The 16,059-nt window shown below is 32.7% G+C and overlaps 3 protein-coding genes across 5 annotated transcripts; all 3 read right to left on the bottom strand.

Moving 5' to 3' along the window:
• Positions 1 to 180: 180 nt before the first annotated feature.
• Positions 181 to 3,636, bottom strand: Bma-mfap-1 (Micro-fibrillar-associated protein 1 C-terminus containing protein; the record flags this gene model as incomplete). Its single annotated transcript, XM_043079803.1, has 9 exons — positions 181 to 366; positions 785 to 934; positions 1,211 to 1,310; positions 1,656 to 1,825; positions 2,140 to 2,248; positions 2,322 to 2,506; positions 2,649 to 2,811; positions 3,208 to 3,303; positions 3,482 to 3,636. 9 exons carry the CDS (start codon positions 3,634 to 3,636, stop codon positions 181 to 183), a joined length of 1,314 nt encoding a protein of 437 aa, XP_042935737.1.
• A 1,170-nt stretch (positions 3,637 to 4,806) lies between these two features.
• Bma-spt-5 (Micro-fibrillar-associated protein 1 C-terminus containing protein) lies at positions 4,807 to 12,362 on the bottom strand (the record flags this gene model as incomplete). 2 transcript variants are annotated; one of them, XM_043079801.1, is made up of 24 exons in its annotated part: positions 4,807 to 4,947; positions 5,233 to 5,328; positions 5,398 to 5,519; positions 5,605 to 5,646; positions 5,762 to 5,836; positions 5,933 to 6,139; positions 6,411 to 6,603; positions 6,767 to 6,948; positions 7,147 to 7,290; positions 7,561 to 7,717; positions 8,059 to 8,184; positions 8,262 to 8,429; positions 8,896 to 9,051; positions 9,296 to 9,447; positions 9,623 to 9,698; positions 9,915 to 10,017; positions 10,271 to 10,338; positions 10,438 to 10,530; positions 10,715 to 10,960; positions 11,054 to 11,288; positions 11,362 to 11,549; positions 11,622 to 11,726; positions 11,832 to 11,897; positions 12,291 to 12,362. In XM_043079801.1, 24 exons carry the CDS (start codon positions 12,360 to 12,362, stop codon positions 4,807 to 4,809), a joined length of 3,213 nt encoding a protein of 1,070 aa, XP_042935735.1. The 2 variants fall into 2 exon arrangements, with proteins under 2 accessions (XP_042935735.1, XP_042935736.1); XM_043079802.1 differs by lacking the exons at positions 7,561 to 7,717; positions 8,059 to 8,184; positions 8,262 to 8,429; ... (10 more) ...; positions 11,832 to 11,897; positions 12,291 to 12,362 and having other exon boundaries at positions 7,147 to 7,195.
• Positions 12,363 to 13,020: 658 nt separating this feature from the next.
• Bma-prx-19 lies at positions 13,021 to 14,682 on the bottom strand (the record flags this gene model as incomplete). 2 transcript variants are annotated; one of them, XM_043079799.1, is made up of 4 exons in its annotated part: positions 13,021 to 13,315; positions 13,629 to 13,762; positions 13,991 to 14,176; positions 14,488 to 14,682. In XM_043079799.1, the coding sequence occupies 4 exons, from the start codon at positions 14,680 to 14,682 to the stop codon at positions 13,021 to 13,023; spliced, it is 810 nt and encodes a 269-aa protein (XP_042935733.1). The 2 variants fall into 2 exon arrangements, with proteins under 2 accessions (XP_042935733.1, XP_042935734.1); XM_043079800.1 differs by having other exon boundaries at positions 14,488 to 14,580.
• Between the last annotated feature and the right edge of the window lie 1,377 nt (positions 14,683 to 16,059).

Here is a 16,059-nt window from a genome sequence, read left to right as displayed (position 1 = left end):
CATTTTAAGGGTAATCAATAAAGAATTCAGAAAACATGTGAGTCTTCATTTTTTGCAGTAATATTGATGAACATAATGAAATAGTGTAGAGAGTGATATCTGTCATAAAACAAAAAAGCATCTAAATTCATAAACCAGTGAACAACAATGGAATATATCCTGCAGTTCATTACAAGTGGATTATACTTCAGTTTTCCGCTTCTTTGCAGCCGGCCTTTCAAAGTTATTTTTCATACCACCGGCGTGTTTTACAAGGAATTTACTATTTAATGCCGTCGTAGCAGCCCAAGCACCCTGATGATCAGTTGTATCCTCTGCTGTCAAATGTGTCCATTTCGAACGGCTAGCTTTTCCAAAGTTTTTGACCTTAACAATAATCATTTATAATTTCTTGAACTGAATTATTTATCCCCCAAAGTTCGATTTATCTAACAATTCTGTAACTTCTTCCTTACTTCCACCATGGAAACATCTAAACTAAATATTTAACGACAGCATCTTTCATAGTTATATGGTACCAATAAAGCAGTCCTTTGTTCCTTGTGAGTTTATTTCCACGAATTTTATAGTACCATTTAATATTCTGCACACTTTTTAAACTTGTTACTGTACTTCCATCATGCAAATATCTATTCTGGTACCAATAAGTAGTCCTTTTTGTTCATTTTATTTTGTACTGCACCATCAGAAAGATCGCGAAATCAGTGAAATTGGTTTTTCATTAAAAATTCCTTTCGTGGAACAATCTGACCCAATTTAACTGCAAAATGAAGTATATCTCTACCTGCATAACCTTCGGGAGCACAGATTTATCAAACTGGTCATCAAGCGTCGCTTCAGCAAAATCTCGTTTGAATATATCATCTTCAACATCCAAATAGAATGCTCCACGATGAAAATACTTTTGAAGGAATTTGTACTTGCCCTTCTTTTGCTAAAATTTTCAACCAAATCGAAATAAAAGTTATTTCGAAAAGAGAAGTAATAAACCATTTGAAAGCAGATCGCTTCGTGTAGTTAGTTTTCCGATATAAGTAGAAGATACAAGATATATTTGGAAAATATGTTTGCACAGAAAAACTAATATGCCATTTAAAATAAATAAAACAACTCTTTTTAAAAGAAGGGAATTATAAGAACAAATGCAAATGCTACGTAAAACTGAACAGATTTCCAATGAAAGAGAATTACATAAAGAGAAATCGCTAACCATGTTCGTAATAATTTTTGGATTCATTCTTAAATACTGCTTGCGCTCTTCCTCTGTCATGCCATGTATTCGATCTAATTCTGCTTTTTCTCTTGCAATTCTACAAAACCTAGCAGTAAGCACACTCCAGCAAATAATAAGAGACAGAGAATCCTAACCGACCAACTTTCACCAAATAACTAAATTCATCATAAAAATATTCTCCGTCTCTATTCAAACATGAAATAAAACGAAAATCTGACAACTACCTCGATTTTTTTCTGTCAGCTCTAAAAGCATCATGATGGTAAGCATTCTACAAGTGCCTAATATAAGCCGATTTTCATCATCAGTTACAACTGATGCATTTACAGTAATCATTTTTAAAGCTATAAACCTAGAGAACTGGCAAAACTTTTATTGAGAGTTTTCGCTCATTATAACTGTCAAGTAAATCACTACTTACGCGTCACGCTCTTCTTTATTTCTTTTTAATCGCTTCATTTCACGGAGTTTCCAACTTTCATATGCAATTTCTTCATTTTCATCATCAGTTACAACTGATGTCAAATCGATGTTATCCTCCTTTTTTCTTTTTTCCATATCTGCTTCATGTCGCAAAATCTCTTCCAATAACTAAAAAATTTTACATAAATTCCGGAAGTTTTGGAAACAACTTTCACCTTTCATATTTATTTGGTCTTATCTCATGTACTTTCACAATATGCATATATTCATTTTCAAAAGAATGTTATGTCTTTCACCAAACGGTTGAAATAACAAAACAAAGCAGTGTTACCAGAAAATACAGGAAGTTTAGACTAACTCTGTTAATCATATAACTAATCAGAACTATTCAGCAATTTTTTGCAAGATTTGCAAGATGAAAGGTAAAGAAATCAGGCAATAATAAAGAGCTGAAATGCCAACACATTTTATAGTGGTGTTACCTTTGCAGACTCTTTCTTCCGCCTTTCCTTCCTTTCTTGCTCCTCAATTTGTTGCCTCTTCGCACGTTCTTTCTCCTTCTCTTCTTCTATTTTTGTTATTCGTTTACTCCTTAATATAGTGATATGAAAATCACATTTTCAATTAAAAGTTAAAAATGAGAACGACGAGAAAGCACATATACTTTTCTACGAAGACAGGTTTCATTCTGGGGACTGTTTCATCTTCGCTTTCCTCGCTTTCTTCTTCACTTGATTCTTCTTCACTATCTTCATCTTCTTCTGCTTCTTCCTGTTTTCCTATGAGCTCCTCTTCTTCCTTGATCAAAGCCCGTGCTCTCAGTAAAGCTCGTCGTCTTTCAAATTCCTCCTAGAGTCACCTTTTTTAATTAAAAAATTATAAGGAGAAAAAATTTATTGCTGCGAGACTGTGTATTACCATGCAAAGATCAAAACGAGGAACTGGTAACTTACAATGAACCTTTATTATCAGTAGAAGGATCATAACTTACCTCATCATCCTCGTCAGGTTCATCCTCCTCAACAGGGGCTTCTTGCATTTCCAGTTGCATTCGTCGTAATCTTGCTCTTGTCCTTCTTTTTTCTGCCTCTTCATCATCATCTGAACTCGATGCTGCTTCTACTTCTTCTTTCGTCACATCTGCTGCGCGTCTCCTAAACGACTAAATTAATCCCTTTCTTCAGTGAAACATGTTTAGGTCTCTTGAAGAACTAAGAACTAATAGTTTGCAGACCACCATGCTGCAGATTTTAAATTAATCATGCATTCGTATGGATGAGTTTCTTTCAAGCTTTCAAAAAAAAAAAAAAAAAAAAAAAAAAAGGATGATGGAGATTTTCAAAAAGAGAATAAGTTAAGTTAATTACAGACATATATTTCATTTAACTGCTAAAGTTACAGTTCTTATGACCAGTATCTTTCGAGCTCCTTCCAAATATAGCAGAATATGAGTCGCTGCGCTTCTATCCACTTCCATAATTCGATAAAAGAAAATTTTAAAAAAAATAATAAAAAGCTCTTTGAAAAGTGACTAGCAAACATAAGCTTACGTTTCTCTTTGAAACGCATCATTGAGAGGTTTTTCTTGTTCTTCATCACTCTGTTCTCCACCAGATGAATCATTTTTCCCTAAGGCATATGTTGGTCTGAAATATGCATTTACAAACTCAATAACTTACCACAATAATCAATTCAGTTTCGAGCAAACAGTGGTAAAGGCAATAATTTTGACCATTATCGCTTCAAATATAATAATTTACAATTCCAACAATAATAGCTTTCTGAGAAAAAAGATTGAAAAATTCTAAATAACGAGAAACGCACACTTTCCCAGCCATATATCGAACCACCTTCACTTTCTGCATTGTTATTTCACCTTTTTCATTCCTTACAGCAATAGCACCAGCAGTAGGTAAGGCTTTTGGCCCCGTACTACGGCTCTCCAAATCTCGCTCAAACTTCGGAGTGAATTCTCCCATATCTGAAGTATACTGAATGCATCCGGCTAGTGAAACTCAAAATTTGATACGAGTTTCTTGAAGGACAATATCCAACTATAAGCCGGTTAAAAACCACTATAAGTGAGACCACCTATCAAGAAAACTAAAAATTTTACTTCATTTTCAACTACAAACTTTATAGCAAACACAATTATAAATTTAAGAATAACAGTGAGTCGCCCACAAAATGATCCATTCAGAATATTTGCCAGTGATTAGAAACACATCTCAAGCAAACTAGAATAAAGATAAAATGTAAAGTTTAACGATTTTCAGTAATTTTTTCATTTCTTCCAAATTTGAACAGAAAAGTTGAGTGGAGCATCTCAATAATCAACTGCAATAGTGTTTAATCATATTTTAAAAAGAAAAAGCAGAAAAATCCTCATAAGATATTACATAAGAAAACAATATACTAATAATAAATTTGACATTGATGTTACAAATGTTAAAAACAATAAATATAACCAGTATCAAATGACATTAGTCATACTTAAATGAATGATAATGGAGAAGAAGGGTCATGGAAGAGGCCAGACTTCTTCTATTAATTTTCAGATCTTCAAAGAACGTCAGGGATTGCAAGTTCATAAGAAGCTTTGAATTCAAAACTCTTATTCAAGAAATTTGATTTTTTTATATTGTTTAATTTATTTCTGCAATTGTTTTTGAAAAGAGATATCGTATCAACATTTGAATAACCAAATCCTTAAATCTTTTTGAGGATTGGAATCCTCAGAAAATCTCAGGACAGTATTTTGAAAGATTCCTTTTCTCCCATTCACTCTTCACTGGAGGAAAAAATATTTATCAAATCTATTATATGAAGAGTATGAAAATTCTGTGTCAATAAAGAGATTTTCCGACTTCTAAAAAAAAATTTCAAGTACAGAAAATTTCTGATTTTTTCATCTTTAAGATACAATTATAAACTCTTACAGCTCATGTGATTTGTAATGTGCTGCATTTATGGTTTTAATTTGGCTCAAGATTTGAAAAAAAACCTTGTATACCGCCAAATTTTATGGTTGAACTATTGATCAAGTTTGAATTCCAATAAACAAAAAATACTGTATTAATTTATGTCCCAATCATGAAAGTCAGAATGGAAATAAAGTTGAGAAAAAATCGCGATACAGCGAAAAAGAATTATAAATTTTCCATGCGACAGAGTGATTCAATATGACTCAAAACAATATCGTTGTTATCAGTTTTCACCACTGCTTCAGTATTGTCCACGGACACCAAAGTACCGCTGATGCCAATATCATCGCCGTATATTATTTTTGCCTGAATACAACCAGTGTAGAAAGCTAATTTTCAGTAAAATGGTAGTAAACATTCCAAGCTTAAGAAGGTCAGTCAGCTGTTTATATCTATCGTTTATATAAGTTGTTTATCTGATATTATCGTCCTTTAAATTCATGCAAGGAAATAAGAGTAAATTAAGTGTAAACAAGGAAATTGCCAACTGACTTAACATGCTACTAATTTCCTTGACTTTTTGTTGCATTGAAACCGGAAAACAAACCTAATTTCTAGATCAGTTACAGTTATTGAACAGAAGAAACGTACCCTATCACCCTGTTGAGGTTTGACCGGAAGAATTTGGTCGAAATATGCCATTACCTCACGATCTAACTCAAACGAATAAATACTGCAACGACCCTCCTGAAAATCCACAAATCCATTAATTTATACCATGTATAGTAAGAAAAAGCAAAAACAACGGCTACTTACCACATTGTCGACATTTTTAACAGTTCCTTCTTGACCTTTGAGCTCATCATCATCATAGCTGTCACGGAACCGTACCATCATGTCAACTGATACCCATTCGCCTGAGTTCAATACGTGTTGCGCTATAAATTGCAGGAAATATGGAAATTTTTTCAAAGCGATCAAAAACTTTGTTTTGCATTATTTTTCAAAAATAAAAACACTTACGTATAGCACCAGAGCCTGTTACAGCGCCGCTTGTATTTGAACCTAAAATGATTATAGTAATTAGAAATCGTTAATAAATCTTAATATATTTGATTCCCAAATCTTTCAAGACATTTTGAGTCTCATGCAAAGTGTAAAAAAGGACATGTAAACTTACGACCATCCGAAAAAGGACTCGGAGCAGCGTAATCTGCATACATTCCGCCAGGTGTCATTGGTGCATATGACTGACCTGCAACTATGCGTACATAGGTACTCACACTACTGTTTACTTTCAACAATTCACCAAAATCCATGGCAAAACTAATTTTGAAATAGCAAATCTTACCAAGAGAAGAATCCGGATTGTAGCCAGGCGTATGAGGATTCATTGCACCCGGAGTAGGTACATTGAAAGGTGATGAGGGTTCATCATAATGAATATCATCACTGATTGGATGCGCTGGTGTTGTTGACGGATCCCAAGCCGAAGAATGAACTGGAGTACGTCCACCATCATATGACGGCGTCAAAGCACCGTAATGTGGTGTACGTCCTAAATGAAAGATAATTTATTAAGATCATTCATCACTATTCACTATTTTTGGAGACTTAACTCAGAATCTCTTCTCTTAAGCGCAATAGAACTCTTGTTACAAACTCTTTTGTGAGTTATTATAAATTAAAATATTGACAAAATTAAATGCAAGCATTCCGATTTGTATCGTGCAAAATGGTTAAGTAATTAATATATGCGAAAAAATCTGAAAGCGATAGCGCGTTAAAATATCCTTGTTTGCTAAACAAATAATAGATGTTATTCTCACCTCCTTCATGCATAGGTGTTTGAGAACCATACATTGGTGTTTGAGCTCCATACATTGGAGTTTTACCACCACCGCTGTACATTGGTGTTCGACTGTCACCCGATGGTGTTCTACCAAGAAATCCACCAATGAACGTGCCACCAGGAATGCCATCACCAACGATCATTATTCGTGATCGGTCAACACTGATTGTCTTAATAACATTTAAAAGTTATCAAAGCTTCCACGCAATATTTGACATGAAATTTCAACTAATTATCCTGATAACTATAACTATGGTACTTCTGGTCTTCACGAACATACCAATAAGTAGCTCTATCAACAAAGTAACCGAAAACCAGAATAAAATAAACAACCTTGCAATTAGAATGAAGTTCAACACGCGCAGTTTGTTCAGTAGCATCCTTAACAATACCGAAATATCCTTTCAAAGGTCCCTGTGTTATCCTCACACTTTTTCCAATTATCTGATTATCTCGCCGCACTCGATTTTGTGAGTCAAAACCACCAGTACTTGGTACACCCACAGAGCTACCTTCTAAAAATTACAATCAGTCTCCGTATAGCACAATCCACAATTAAATTCTCATAAACAATCTTACGTCACGACTATTAAAAAAGAATAAAACACAATGAAAACTGGTCATAATATAGAAACTGTTCACAAAAATACTGAGAACACCAAAGAAAATACGGAAGAAGAAATTAGTGTTACCAGCAGTAACACAAAACTTGCCATGCTGTGAAGGAGTTGCGCCGCCACGAATACTCCTGCCACTTGACATGTTACCAGGTCGAGGTGTCTGTCCTCCTAGCTCAACATGTCGAGGACTTGAGAACGGATCAGGGGTTGCCAATCCTTTCACAATGAAATCGCCAACTGTTAATTAAGTGTAAATTAAAAGACGTTTCTAACAGTTAAAAATAAATGAAGGAGTGTTAAACTCATTAACGAAAAATAAGAAAAACTGAACTGAACAGACATATACTTTCTGTTAGTGCAGAAGCAAATACTTTACATATTGACCTCTGAACAAACTAAAAGCAAATGTTCAATCAAGGAAACAATCCATCAATGCGAACAGTTAAAGTATAGATCCATCAAGATTTTCCGCAAAGGCATTCAAAAATAAATCATTTCCTAGCTTACTTTTCGTATTTGCCTTTGAACCAACCAAAAGCAAATGTCTCGGCTTGCAAACGAACAAGCCACCATTTTCCATATGTTTTCTGGACATCACGAATGCATATGAACGATATATATGCTTAATTTCGCCCTGTTTCTCATCTTCTGCATCACCACGGCTCTAAAAAAATGATTAATATCTTTGCAATTTACTAATACACATCTAATTTGATAAAGCTGAATTTAAGGTGTACAGTACCTCATCCATAATTTCATGCTTCATGCAAAAAACAATTAGAGAAAAGGTATCATCAATAAATCCGAATAACTATAATTCCTAATCTAGAAAACAAGTTGATTTACGGAGCAAAATGGATTCATCAACTAATACTAAAGCAAACAAGAAAAAACACATCTTAGAGAAAACTCGTTAGCTTATTTCTATGCATTGCACTGCAAACGATTTGTGAAAAGCAGATAAATATAATAAAGCAGAATAGCTAAGCTCCGAATAAAACTTACTGCATAAGGTCCATCTACAACTTTAACTGTATCTTTCACTTGAATGCTGTTCTGTTGACTGTCAAGTGCTTGTGCAAAGCGCGTATCTTTTTTGCCGTGAATTGCTTGCGGTTTTACTCGTACAACCTGGAATTCAGACAGATGTATAATAAAAACCTGTATAAAAATGCAGATTGTAGTGAAAAACAAATGAGGTGTATTACCTTTCCATGCATATTCAAAACTTCCAAATATTCTCTCTCTAAGCGAACGATAACACCAGCTGTCTGCTGATCCAGCATTACAAGATCCTGATACTGGAACTGTCCAAGGGAATCCACACCTGTGGTCACATCAGCACAAAGTTGGACATCACGTGGTAATACTTTCAACTGAAGAAAATATAACTAACAATTAAAGATAACATTTGATTACAAAGAATTTGAACTGTTTAAATACCAAATTTACTACGTTCTCCTTAGAATAAAACCTAATCACAAAATAAAGTATATATATATGAAAATGTTTGATTGTGAGTTCTACTTAAAAATACATTCCAATTAAGATCGTGAGCCAATAACTAAGACGAATGTAATATTAATATATAATCAAACGCAGATAAAAATATTATCAACGCTACAGATACTTTCATATACCAAAATAATCAATTCAAATTTCTAAAATATAAGATAAAAGAAAGCAAGTTTGACGTTATATAGAGAAATTAATGTAAGACAGTTTAATTTCTGAGGAAGTGAGGCAGTATTTGTTCTTTTCTACCATCGATAGCCCATGCTAAATTTGCAATTCTTTTTTATCCCAACTAATGAGATTCTGTGTAAAAGATTTCCCGTTTACCTCGTGCATTGTTAAATCCGATAATAAAATGACAAGATTATCTTCCACACGGACAATCAAACCGGTATCTCCTTCGTATCGACCGTTGATCACTTTCACATGATCACCTGTTTTGAAGAATTTTCTCAATTCACAAGCATTTAACGTCAGTGGCTCCTGCAAAATACACTACTTTGAAAAGTTCAGAATACATAATTTATTCCTCTATGTAAACTATATTTCTTTTGTTCTTGACCTATCAATGCTAATAGTCCTTAAATTTACTCATACGGTCAATTTCTTGATCTGATTGGTGACCATATCGTTTCATCAGCAATAAGAATTCATTAAGCATTACGAAAGCTTTCAATGTTTATAAGATATTGCTTTGCTTATTTTCATGATTAGAAAAAGAAAATACTTTTAAATCTTCATGGTCAGGCAACATCACAATTTTTTCGCCATCAACACTTTGAACTCTACCACGCAAGTTTACAAGTTCACCATCTGCGACTTCAACGTAATCTCCCGGTGAAAAGATACACGATAAATCTTTTACTTTCATTCCCTCTACTGCAAGGATTAATATTTCTTCAATTAAATCAATTGAATATGTCCAATTATTATTCCAGTTTCAAATAAACAATCACAAACAGACATGATATATTATTTCTATGAAGTTATCGAAACTAATGAAAACTCAACGCGTAAAAGAAAGCACTGAGATGTTATAAACTAAGAAACGAACATTCTTTTTTCAAGTCATCGCTTGTTTCTTGGAATTTCTCCAGTTCGCTCAGAGAAGGTTTCACACCGTCAACCTGCTGAAAAAAAAAAAAAAAGTCGCTAAAGTATTTTCAACTTCTTTTACTAAAGTATCTACTTAAAATTGAGATAAAAAAAAAAAAGATTCCTGAATCCCTTGAGATACAATTGTGAAATTAAGACAGTATTATAAACTAATAAATGATGAATGATTTTAAAAGTGAAGATTAAGATATAGTGAATAAAATATGTCGAAATGGAGAGATGATACTTACGATAATATTCAACGGAAACCATTTATATAAAAATCCTCGACGATATTGATTTCCTTCAAATGTCACGAAATCGCCGTCTGTTGATACATCACCTCCTATTTCTCTGAAATCATAGTATTTATTCGTCTAACGATATAAGACAGAAAACTAATGCTTAATAACTGTGATAAAATGACTATTGAGAATCACTAAATGGTAACACAAGTAGTTTGCCTAAACTGATAGAACCTCTTTCCTAATTCCGATTATTGTTTCGATTCAATGAAATATAAATATAAGGAAATAAACTGCTACAGAAATGTCCTTTCAAAGAAAAATATTTTCAAATAATGACACAGTGCAATCATTAAACTTACTTAATTCTTTCAATATCAAATAATCGTGCTTGTGGTCTTCGTTTCATTTTTACAAAACGAGGTTCATCCTAAAAATGTAGCAGCATATCAATAATGCAAGAGAAGAAACATTAAACCAATTTACAATGTACATAGGAAGACAGACATAACAAAAATGCACAACCAACCGGTGCTCTAAGCGCTCCACGCATGCGAGTGTAATCTATACGTGGTACCAACTTCAAATAAACCTTATTGTGTGCCACATCCACCCAATCAACCTGTTTTCAAAAAATATATAAACAATAAGGACAGTATTAAGATAATTACCAATTATTCGTACTCTAGAAAAAAAAAAAAAAGAAAAAAACAAAACAAAACTGTTTAGTAAATAATGACTGTACTCATATCTGACTCTATACTTTACTTAACAGAAAATAGTATTTTGAAAAAAAAAGTGAAAACCTGAGCTAAATCATCGCGATACATGGTTCTTCTTAATCGAACGTACATTCCATTCTTCAATGATGGAATATCTTTAGCTACCTTCAGGGTGTCACACATTTCTTTAATTGGTACCATAGCTATTCGGAACTGATTTAAAGCTGATACTCCAGTAATTGCTGTTGCTACATGTGATTGTTTGAATGCTTCGATGTAAATCATTCCTTTCAGACCTTCTTTTACTACCACCGATTTGATTTGCAGAGACTATAAACCAAATTTTACTTGATCTAAGCTTGCCAAAAAAGGAAAAAAAAAAAAAAGAAACATTTCATAGCAAAAGGAATAATGAAAATTTACATTATCTGTGTTTTCATAAGCGATGAATTTCCGCATAAGTTGTAGTGCAACCAGTTTCTCCTCACCCAAACGGCATTTTACAATCCACAAATTCGGATCTTTATTTGTGCTTGGAAGTAAAGAATGACGACTTATGTCATCTAGGGCAGTTTCGTCATCCATCACACTAGCATAGGACGATTGATTTGCATATTTCTTCTTGAAATAATCTTCTATTTGGTCTTCGTTCATTCCACTGAAAAAATAAGCCATTGAATAGTCATACGTTAATCCCATAGAAATTTAAAACAAACTACGATATCTACTACCTGAATAAGTCTCGACGACGTCCTTCACGATTCCTTTCATCTTGTTCCTTCATCATTCTTTCGGCCTCCTCTCTTTCTCTTGGATCAATGCCCATCTCGTCGCCATCCTCTTCAAAACCATCCTCTTCCTCCTCGTCTTCATCAACTTCCACATCATCAAGAATAAATTGGTGTACTCCTGTACGTCGCTAAAACTCATATTTTTTGATCAAAGTTGGTGCAACCTGATGCAACCAAAACAATTAAATACAGGTAATTACCTTCTTCCTCTTCTTAGACTTTTTACTATGATGGCCATCCTCATCATCATCATCATCATCGTCATCCTCTTCTTCATCCTCATCTTCTTCATCTTCATCGAAGTGCTGTAACTTGTTCAATACTTAATTATATAAAAGATTTCTGATGATATCATCATCATTAAAATTATGAACCGATTTAAAAAAAAAAAAAAAGTTAACAAATGAAACCTTTCTTTTTCTGCCATTTTTGACAACTTCACCATCACTTTCCGGTCTCTCATCATCGCTTTTTTCCTGTAATGATTTTGCATTACTTTTAACTCAGATAAATGTTCAAAGCATTTACCTGAACATAAAAATTTTCAGACATTGAAAAATAATTCAAAGAACTGTGAAACATGAAATGACCCCAAATTACGCCATCCTTGAACGAACAATAAAGCACATTGAACTAAAAATCGCACTACTACCTAAAACAGAGGCCTTTCCTGAACGCCATTTTTTAATTCTAAATATTCTATAATAACATATTGTGCAAATCTACTTTCTGGCCTTATTTCATCTATAATATCTCTTTAAAAGCCTTGTATCATCTTTATCTGTTGGCTAAAATGAGATTACAAGGTATTAAATGCCTCAAATCAAAACGTGGAATCCCTACATAGGACGAAATCAAAAATAAGACACCTGGCTATCTACAAAATCCTCTACTTCATCTTGGTCTCGTTGTTCATCACCAGATTCCCCACTGTCGGACATTGCGAAGAACCCTTAACCTGAAATAATTAGACTAAACCTAGGACATTACTTCCTGAAATCAACGAAATCAAAGAATATGTAGAATTGCAGTACTGATTAAAATATCGAGTATAATGACAAAAATATGGGCATTTGGAGGATTAAAAGAGTCCCACACAGTGAAATTAAATATAATGTAATGAATTTTTTATGAATTTTGATAACAGCATTATTACAGTTGACATTAGTACCAAATGTAAGCACATATATCGTTATCAGCTTTGCTATAAAACAACAGTACCTACCAACTGAAGTACTCCAATATTTTCCTAAATCTTCATTTTTTTTGTTCGCAACAAGAATTCTTAAGGTCGAACATAATAGCTATCACTGTTTCCACAACAATAAATATAATTTCATTATAAAATAGGGATGAACACTGAAATAATGGGAAAAAAAAAACCTAAAACCTAATGACAGCAAATTTTTTTAGGTGGCAATTGCAGTACTTCTTACATACGACTTTACATTCTCATTATCAAAAGAAATAGCTAAATACCCATCTACAGTCAAAAGAACAACTTAATAAAACTTCTTGCAGACAATTACATGAAAATGTACAATAAGTGATACTCTACATAAAAACTGATCTAAGACAGAAAAAAAAAGGAGTTAACAACTACATAAGTGAGCAAGATTCGGCAGCCTTTGATATGTCATCCACTTTTGGTAAACCAGTTTGAGGATCCGTAATCCAGCCAGGGGGTGCTTCACCCACTAAATCCTCGGGAGGATACCCATACGATTGCAATTCCAGCATTAATGTGGTGATAGTATCAAATCTTCGTTTCATTTCTTCCAAATCTTCGCTATCGTCCTTCTCATATTCCAAACATATACGTTGTATTACACAAATCTGTTTTTCATAACGAGCCTTCGTTTCTACGTCTAACTCACTGTGTTCTGCTGTATAGCTGAAAATGCTAACTCATAAAATCGAAGCACTCCTTCAACAATTTGTATTGTTAAAAAAAGTAATTCTAAATGCATGATTTTAGAATTATTTTTAACAGTATAGTAAAAATAAATTTATTCTTTACTCCATATTAGCACTAATCTTATCTGAGAAAAAAAAAAATTAGAATTCTATTTCTTAATGAAATTCTCAACAATTCCAACCGTCCAACAACTTAATAATTTACACAGTATATAACACATAAATTCACACAAATTTTTTATCACTAAAGATAAATAACGTAAGTGGAGTAGCAAATATTAGAGACATACTTAACAAATCTCTCCAAAAGCTGCTTCAAAGGTGGATACATCAAATCTTTTGAAAAGAACGCTTGAACAAGATTTATTAACGTTTTACACTGCGATTCGTCCGTTATATTAGCTGGATCTTGTTCGGATAAATTCTGTAAAATAAAGGGTTTTATCTTGACAATTTGCAAATTCACTTCAGCAAAATTCCAAATATATCTTCCAGAAAAGTTGCCAACAAAACATTTAGTTGCACCGCAATTCAGAAAACAATTCAGTTCACAATTCAAAACATTTAGTTACAAATTCTGAACAATTCAATTCAGAATCACTTTTACAATTCAAAATAATGCAAGATTCATGATAACAAACAAAGAACTCACTTTTAGTTGCCTAATAAAAGCTTCAGCACTATCCTGATCATAGCTATGCTGGTCATCCTTATTTGGCGGATGTTCGTCTAATGCTTTTTGCTCAGATTCAATCAATGTTTTAAGCATGTTTTGGAAATTTTCGGCCGCTTTGCGCTCATCCACAGTCATTTGTATTGTTTCAGATGAATTAACACTCTGTAATTATTACATATCAAAATCTTTTCAAGATCGTAATGCTACAAAAAATATAAACTGAGATAGAAACGACTGATAAGAGCTTAGCACCTAAAGACAAATTTCTACAAATCTCAAAACTCAATATCGCAGATCATTAAAACATTGCAAAACTAATTTGCAAAAATGAAAAAATACAGTAAAATACTCTCATTTCACTTTCTTCTGCTAATATTTTTCTCATTAAAAGGGAATGCATTGTGAGAGTTGTAAAAACATAGGTATTAGGAATAAAAACTGAAAACCATAAACAAGAAAATATGAAACAGTACCGTACGACTGCTGGATCTTTGAACTGTTTTCATTACATCATCAAATTTCTGAACCGCCTTTTGTACAGCTTGCTGATCCATTGTATTCATCATTGAATCCAGTTCATCATCCGTATTACGAGTACGACCAAAATCTGCCAAAGCACTATCCAACAATGCCGACAAATCATTCTCCGTTTCACCGGTTTCTGCCATTTTCTTGTTAATTATATTCCAACTTCAATTTAAAATTTAATACAACCAGCACGATATTAGATGGTAATTTTAATATCATCAAATGGATAAAAATTAGCAAATAAAATTAAGCAAAAGTAAGAAGTGTTGGAAATAAAATATAAATTAGGAAAAATAAAACTGACATGAGGAGGAAATTTCATGCACATAATATTTATATTAGTAAATTTAAAATCAAATCACAAAATGATTGATAATGAAGAATGACAACATTTTGTGAAACGAAGCTATTTTTAAAGGATTAAATATATTTGGAAACATTACAATTCTAGACTATATAATGAATAATGCAATGGAAATATAGCACAGTAAATACAATTAAGACTGATAAGAATTGATAACAAATATTTCATAAAATATATGAATATACTTTCTATAAGTCAAACAATGTTACAAATGAAATTAAGAATTTAAGAATAAAAACGAACAAAAATAAATGACAACACTGCACCATAACACAAACTCCTTAAATGTGACACAATGCGTGAAATATTGAATGAACCAGTATGAAAGAAAATTGAATCAATGAGCAAACATTGAAAGATAGGTGAAGTAAGATTTGTTTGGTAAAACGTGACATAACACGTACGTAAACTTGTCGTAATTAATGACAGTGCTAATTTTATAAATATTTAACAGTGGAGGAAAATGAAGCAATCAATTAGTTCTTTTTGACCAAATCAAAGTCAAAGTAACATATCGTACGTGTCATAAAGTATATTCTAATTTTATGTCCGTGCGCTTTGATTTATTTGTTTTTTTAATTATTAATGTGATAGGTTAATTAATACCTGAATAGATATGTGATAAGTGTTGGAAAACAGAAGATGTGAGAAATTTATTCTCGTTTACTACCGTTACGAACACGTCCGTAATAGAAATGAGTACGTGATGCTGAAAGGAGGAATATGTGCAACCGTGAAGAATACGTGTAATCGAAAATGCATACATCGGGATGAATATGTGCTACTGGCAGACGGGAATATATGTGTAGCCGTGAAGCCGTGAAAAATACGTGTCATAGGTATTATCCCAGTTGCATACTGTTAGGGAAGGAGAAAAAAAGTGTTTCTTTATAGTGAATGTCAAATGAAATTAAATTCAAATTTGTTTGTAAAATTTAAATTTTAACTGAAAATAGAAATATGAAAAGAAAAAAAAAAAATGTATTGGTGCAAAAAGTGAGATAATAGAAGTTGGAGTTATTACGATTGAAGCAATTTATAAGAATATTTATTCATACAACATGTACGTTTTATTTTATTAAATTTTATTATAATTTATCTTTAATACATTAAGATTAATGTAAATCTTGTTTCTAATCGACTAATTTTATTG

Source organism: Brugia malayi (genome assembly GCF_000002995.4).
Source record: "Brugia malayi strain FR3 genome assembly, contig: Bm_v4_Chr3_scaffold_001, whole genome shotgun sequence".
Lineage (NCBI taxonomy): Eukaryota > Metazoa > Nematoda > Chromadorea > Rhabditida > Onchocercidae > Brugia > Brugia malayi.
Note: the sequence above shows the minus strand (reverse complement) of the source record. Positions and strands in the feature narration are given on the sequence as shown.